This window comes from Sprattus sprattus (assembly GCF_963457725.1).
Source record: "Sprattus sprattus genome assembly, chromosome: 6".
Lineage (NCBI taxonomy): Eukaryota > Metazoa > Chordata > Actinopteri > Clupeiformes > Clupeidae > Sprattus > Sprattus sprattus.
In genome coordinates this window covers 6837978-6845477 of record NC_137925.1, presented here as the reverse complement: position 1 = coordinate 6845477, position 7500 = coordinate 6837978, and the positions used below count along the sequence as shown (strand labels likewise).

General features: G+C 49.9%; 1 protein-coding gene across 1 annotated transcript in view; it reads left to right on the top strand.

Moving 5' to 3' along the window:
* The window catches only part of waplb (WAPL cohesin release factor b), a 40105-nt gene that overhangs the window by 7016 nt on the left and 25589 nt on the right, over positions 1-7500 (top strand). The window contains exons 3-5 of the mRNA XM_080840668.1: positions 5342-6122; positions 6808-7208; positions 7479-7500. The exon at positions 7479-7500 is cut by the window's right edge and continues 82 nt beyond it. Coding sequence (XP_080696794.1) covers positions 5342-6122; positions 6808-7208; positions 7479-7500 — 1204 coding nt within the window. The remainder of the gene's footprint in view (positions 1-5341; positions 6123-6807; positions 7209-7478) is intronic.

Below are 7500 nucleotides of genomic sequence, written 5' to 3'. Positions count from 1 at the left end.
TGATTCTATATCTTTACATTTATTTAAATGTGTAAGTGATGAAGGGAGTGAGTGGATCCTAATGGCTCACAGAAACACACACCCTGCTTAAACCACACACACACTCTTCCCTTAACCACACACACACACACACACTCTTCCCTTAACCACACACACACACTCTTCCCTTAACCACACACACACTCTTCCCTTAACCACACACACACTCTTCCCTTAACCACACACACACACTCTTCCCTTAACCACACACACACTCTTCCCTTAACCACACACACACTCTTCCCTTAACCACACACACACTCTTCCCTTAACCACACACACACTCTTCCCTTAACCACACACACACACACTCTTCCCTTAACCACACACACACACACTCTTCCCTTAACCACACACACACTCTTCCCTTAACCACACACACACACTCTTCCCTTAACCACACACACACACTCTTCCCTTAACCACACACACACACTCTTCCCTTAACCACAAACACACTCTTCCCTTAACCACACACACACACTCTTCCCTTAACCACACACACACACTCTTCCCTTAACCACACACACACTCTTCCCTTAACCACACACACACTCTTCCCTTAACCACACACACACACTCTTCCCTTAACCACACACACACACACTCTTCCCTTAACCACACACACACACACACACACTCTTCCCTTAACCACACACACACTCTTCCCTTAACCACACACACACACTCCTCCCTTAACCACACACACACACTCTTCCCTTAACCACACAAACACACTCTTCCCTTAACCACACACACACTCTTCCCTTAACCCCACACACACACTCTTCCCTTAGCCACACACACACTCTTCCCTTAACCACACACACACTCTTCCCTTAAACCAACACACACACTCTTCCCTTAAACCAACACACACACTCTTCCCTTAAACCAACACACACACACTCTTCCCTTAAACCAACACACACACTCTTCCCTTAACCACACACACACACTCTTCCCTTAACCACACACACACACTCTTCCCTTAACCACACACACACACTCTTCCCTTAACCACACACACACACTCTTCCCTTAACCACACACACACACTCTTCCCTTAACCACACACACACACTCTTCCCTTAACCACACACACACACTCTTCCCTTAACCACACACACACACTCTTCCCTTAACAACACACACACACTCTTCCCTTAACCACACACACACTCTTCCCTCCTTGAAACTTCTCTGTGCTTCGACATGACGCAACAGAGCCGGTGCAGTGCCCCCTTACACAATGTTGTCCAGCACAGCACGCTATATAACACAGGAAAGGGAAGGGAAGGGAAGGAAACACCCGGAAAAAGCATAAAGGTCCTCTTTAATGCAGGAGTCCCACCTCACAGCTTTGTGCTTTATGCAGCTTCACCTCAAGCATATGTTCCTGCAGCTCATAACCCAGTAGATGTCTGTCATTGTAAATGTCACGTACACGTCACATTCTTAAAGCAGGGGTGTCCTGGTCCTGGTGGGGGGGGGGAGGGGGAGGTCTCAGAAAACACACACACTCACTCACTGCCCCAGTGCAAACACACACTCACAGTCCGTGTGCAAACACAGCGCTCGTGTCCTTACTTACAACGGTGTGGACTCCAGACACAGCACAGGCCCCACAGCACAGTGCAGCGGCAGCTATATCTGGTTCTGTTCCACACACACACACACACACACAGCAGGGATCTGTTCTACTAGGCCTGTGTGTGTCTGTCTGTCTGTCTGTCTGTGTGTGTGTGTGTCTGTGTGTTGAATCACAGAAGAAACAGGGCTGAATTGAAAATGTAAGAATGCAGTGGGCCGCCGCCGCTGCCTCGTTCAGCAATGGGGAACCCTGCTGTGTGTCCAAGCGCTGCAGAACAAAGCATGTTGGGCCTGTGAAACGCTCTATTCAAGGCGCAAGGCAGGGCTATATAATAGGCTCAACCGCCCCATGGCCAGCCCCTTCCAGCCGCATGCCTCTAAGCCACTCTATATGAAGGAACATCAGCAGCCAAACGGCCACTCATGGAATTAATACCAGGAATATCCCATGAAGCTCAGCACAATATCTATTTGCCAGAGCCTATATACCATTCCACATGATGGAAGAGTCTATATCATTCCTTAACTTGGAAGAGCCTATATACCATTCCACATGATGGAAGAGTCTATAGCATTCTTTAACTTGGAAGAGCCTATATACCATTCCACATGATGGAAGAGTCTATATCATTCTTTAACTTGGAAGAGCCTATATACCATTCCACATGATGGAAGAGTCTATATCATTCCTCATAATGGAAGAGTATATATACCATTCCACATGATGGAAGAGTCTATATACCATTCCACATGATGGAAGAACAGACAAAGCTTAAAGAGAGCATATTAAAGCCTACTCTACTCATGTTCACTGTTAGTTTATTTTTGGGTTCTAGAATGGATGTTGTAGTCTAGGGACTGGAATTAAATGTACGTGCGTCAGTGTTCCAAAAACACTCTCCCGCACACGTAGGCATCTCTAAGAGCGTGTGTGTGTGTGTGTGTGTGTGTGTGTGTGTGTGTGTGTGTGTGTGTGTGTGTGTGTGTGTGTGTGTGTGATGAGTACTCACACTCTCCAGCACACGTAGGCATCTCTCAGAGCCCCACAGTGAGGCCACCAGCTTCTCCTTATCCTCCTCCTCACTCAGGTTCTCCACACACTCTTTCACTGCAGGGGAGAAGAGTACAGGAGTCAGGATAACAGCTTATAACCTAGGAGAAGTGTGTGTGTGTGTGTGTGTGTGTGGGGGGGGGAGGGATGAGTACTCACACTCTCCAGCACACGAAGACATCTCTCAGAGCCTTATCCTCCTCCTCACTCAGGTTCTCCACACACTCTTTCACTGCAGGGGAGAAGAGAGTATAGCAGACAGGGTATCTGTGTGAGAGAGAGATAGAGAGAGCGATAATGGTTGAAAAGGAAGGATTGAATGGGAATGAGAGACAATGGGGATTGTGTGTGTGTGTGTGTGTGTGTGTGTGTGAGGATAGATTGAGTGTGACTGTGTGTGTGTGTGTGTGTGTGTGTGTGTGTGTGTGTGTGAGGAAAGATTGAGTGTGAGTGTGTGTGTGGGGATAGATTGAGTGTGTGTGAGGATAGATTGAGTTTAAGTGTGTGTGTGTGGGGATAGATTGAGTGTGTGTGTGTGTGTGTGTGTGTGTGTGGGGATAGATTGAGTGGGTGTGTGTGTGTGATCTTCCTAAGTCGACCATGGTATCAGGGTGTGTGATCGTGTGTGTGGGATCTTTCAAGTTCGACAGGCTTTCCTTGTGGGATCTTCCTAGTTCGACCATGGTGTGTGCGAGAGAGGTGTGTGTTCTTTGTGTGTGTGTTCTTCCTAGTTTGACAGGCGTTTGGGCGTGCTCTCCTGCTCGGACGTGGGAACTTCCCACTTCCCAGTTGCTCTTGAACGCAGCATGAGGGAAAGAAAAGAAGAGAGACGGGGATGAGGAAGGATGAGAGAAAGGAGGAAAACGATTGCATCAGAGCGAGGCTGTTAGAGGCTGTTAGAGGCTGTGTGCCATGCTGTGTTTCCTTGACAACGTGCGCGTGTCCACGTTGAGACAAACGTTACTACTGACATGACCGTGACGCGTGTCTGTGTCTGTGTCTGAGTGTGGGGTTCAGGCTATGTGAGTCCATTGGAGTGGACAGTGATGGAAAACCTTAGCCTAATCAATCTGCATTGATTCTAGTAACTCTATTACTTTATTAACTCATCATTAATTAAACTCTCTGTCTCTCTCTCTCTGTCTCTCTCTCTCTGTCTCTCTCTCTCTGTCTCTATCTCTCTCTCTATCTCTCTCTCTAACTCTCTGTCTCTCTCTCATTGTCTCTGTCTCTCTCTCCTTCTCTCTCCCTCTCTGCTTACTGAAAGCAACTTACTCTGCCCTGGTGGTTGAGTTCAGTGTTAGAGATGCTAAGGTTAAAGGTCAGCCCCTCCCATAAGCTGTGCTATGAGGATGCTTTTAATGCACTGCTGCTTTGCCTTGACCAAGACTAGAACATCTTTTAGGCTGTACTGTGTGGTACACTGTGCTATATTTATCCAATAATGTATTTCGTCATTAGTTTTCTAATCACTCCTGTACAGGCTAACCTTATCTAATGTAAAGGCAGTCTAATACCTTTCATCTGTAGGAACATTTTCACTAGACGGAGCTAAATAAAGTTGAGTAGAGTTATTCTGTTATTCGACTCCAGGTGCCCATAGACAGAGCTAAATAAAGTTGAGTAGAGTTATTCTGTTATTCAACTCCAGCCATATGTGTGCACAGTCTTGAACAGTAATGGTAGTAATTAGAGATGTGTGCTGACCTAGGCAGGCTAATGGGAGGGGTTGGGACATTTAGCTGGTGTGTGTGTGTGTGTGTGTGTGTGTGTGTGTGTGTCCGCATGCAGACGAGTGTGCTTTCAGACAGTGTTTTGACTGGCTCAGGGCGGGAGTGTAATTGTTCAGTTTTGTTGAGGCTAATTGTTTAAATGGTTTGTATGTCTGAGCACCTCTCCTTGTCTGGCCCTTCCTCGCCTCTCCTCTCCTCTCCTCTCCTCTCCTTATCGATTGATGAGGTAATTGAGGCCATATGTTTGTGGTTGAACTCGTCAAGAGCCGATAATCGTCCTGAGGATGAGGAGAGAGATGGAGTAAGTTCAGATGATGGTCCTGAGGGTGAGAATAGAGAGAAGGAGGAAGGCGATGGCATCAGCTTCATATCGCCGGGTCACACACACAAACTCACACACCTTTTTTTACTCTTTAAATTATTTCATTGAAGGGCGAATAAAAGAAGGTGGAGAAAGAAGGCTTGTTCACCTTATTGAGGAAGGGAAAAAAATAGGCCATGACAAATCCAACTCAATTCATGTGTTTTGAAGAGCCCATCATCTTCTGTGAAAAATGGCCTCATTGTGCCAGGAAAAAATTAAATCCCACCCGTGAAGACAATAACCCTTGGGCTTTTTTTTGTGACATTTATGTTGAAGCTATGTCTAGCCTGTCTAGCGATTTTGAGCGCACAATTTCTTGGTCATTTAACAGCCATCTAGACAAATACAGTGCAGTTGCTTGAACAGCATGGAAGATCCAGCAAAAAAATCAACACGACACGCTTTTGTTTGCATTTTCCATGAACTGAACTAATAGGTACTCTGTGTAGTCAGGGGAAGTCCAGAGTTCCCTAGTTAATGCATTTACTTTTGTTCAGTATATTTTGTTCTGCTCCATTCCTGACCTAACCCTTTCCCCCTCCCCCCGATTTGCCCCCCCAGATCAGAGCCAGAGTCGTACCCCCTCGTGGCTGAGCGACCCGTCAGACCGCCACAAGAACTGGTACAAGAACGCGTCGGAGAGCGACCGGCGACCGCACGCCCAGACCACCACACTCCGCACTGAGACGCCCAGCTCACCGCAGGACGCCTGGGACATCCTGGTGGGCCTCCACTCCACCTCCACGGCCCCCGCGCCCCCAGAACCCCCCGCCCCCCGAGAACCCTTCTCCTGGGTGCTAGCGGGCCAGGCCAACAACAACACCACCACCAGCGCCGCAGCTGTGCGGGAACGCAGACCAGAACCCCGTCTGGAGCCTCGACCCGAGCCTCGACTGGAGCCTCGACTGGAGCAGTACCACGCAGAGGCGCTGAAGGAACCCGTGGAACCTGCGGAACCGGTCGAGCTGGAGGACCCCTCGCAGCTGCAGTCCCCGCTCCAACGCAGCAGCAACTGCCGGACGTACCGGCGGCCCAACAAGGGCAAGCCCTCCGGCACGGACGCTCTGGAAGCCGCTGCCAGGTCGGGGGTCACGGGCGCGGGGTCGGATGCCACGCAGACCCTCAGCCGAGGCCCGAAGGGGCGGACGCGGGACTTCACGGTGCTGCACCCGTCCTCGCTGTCGGCGTGTAACGTGACCATCCAGGAGCAGATGGCGCGCACCGTGGACGACCTGAGCTCCGGAGGAGGCGCCGCGGCGACGGTGGTCGCCACGGTAACGGACCCCGGTGAGGCTGGACGCCTCAAGAAGAAGGCAGAGACGGCCCCCGCCAAAACCACAAGGTGGGCAGTTGGGTGCAGGGAGGGGGGATAGGTTACATTAGGGACATATGTAGTTGGTGGTGGTGTTGGTGTTGTCAGGGACATATGCAGCATAATATTGTAGAAGAGCCTGGGCTGGAATGGGAATAGCAATATAGAAAGAAACAAATAAAGAATTAAGAAAATAAATACATGAATAAATGAAGGAATGAGTGGGTGAGTGGGTGAGTGGGTGAGTGGGTGAGTGGGTGAGTGGGTGAGTGGGTGAGAGTGTGTGAGTGAGTGAGTGAGTGTGTGAGTGAGTGTGTGAGTGAGTGTGTGAGTGAGTGTGTGAGTGTGTGAGTGAGTGAGTGAGGTGAGTGAGTGAGGTGAGTGAGTGAGTGAGGTGAGTGAGTGAGGTGAGTGAGTGAGTGAGTGAGTGAGTGAGTGAGTGAGTGAGTGAGTGAGTGAGTGAATGTAGGAGTGAACGATGAATGAACCAATGAAGAAGTGAGCATTTGATGATGGGGCGGAGCAGTCACACACTCGGCCGGTTTGTTGATAAATGAAATAGCCAGGGTTCAGTGACGTTTGTTTTCCCCTCGCACACGCTGTCTGTAGTTATCTGCTATTTCTCACCCTTTGTGTGTGTTTCTGTGTGTGACATTGTGTGTTTCTGTTTCTGTGTGTGTGTGTGTGTGTGTGTGTGTGCGCTTCTTCACACTAGGTCCAGGCCGGCCCAGTCCAAATCTAAGAAGGGGGACTCCAAGCTGGACCTCTTTGGATTTGACGACGTGGGTGGCCATGGCAATGACCCCTCTGACCCTTTGGCGACCTCTGGCTGCTCCAGTTACAAAATCCAGTACTTTGGCTTCGATGACCTCAGCGAGAGCGATGAAGACGAGGATGAAAATTCTCCCGCCGCGCAGAGGCGGAGGGCGAGGAAGAAGGCGAAGGCAGAGGCCAAAGCCCGCGCCCAAGCCTCTGAGCTCGGCACGACGGAGTCCGAGGAGCCCACGGCAACGGAAGCCATGGCGGCCGTGACGACAGCTGCAGTGTCGTCTTCGGTGATCCAGTCTGTGCCGAGAGAGATGGCCGAGAGACTGACCAGCAGCGGCATCAGAACAGGTCAGACATGGAGCCAGAGGGCACAGCTGGTCACAGACACACACACACACACACACACACACACACACACACACACACAGACACACACAGACACACACACACACAGATACACACACACACACACACAGATACACACACACACACACACACAGTCTCTTCATCTCCTGCATCCTGACACACACACACACACACACAGGTGTACAGTGAAGTGTGAGGCCGTAAAGTTGTGTGACCTGTGACATGACCCCTCCTCTTCACCTTTGACCCCAGGATATGCTGATCTCATGGAAGA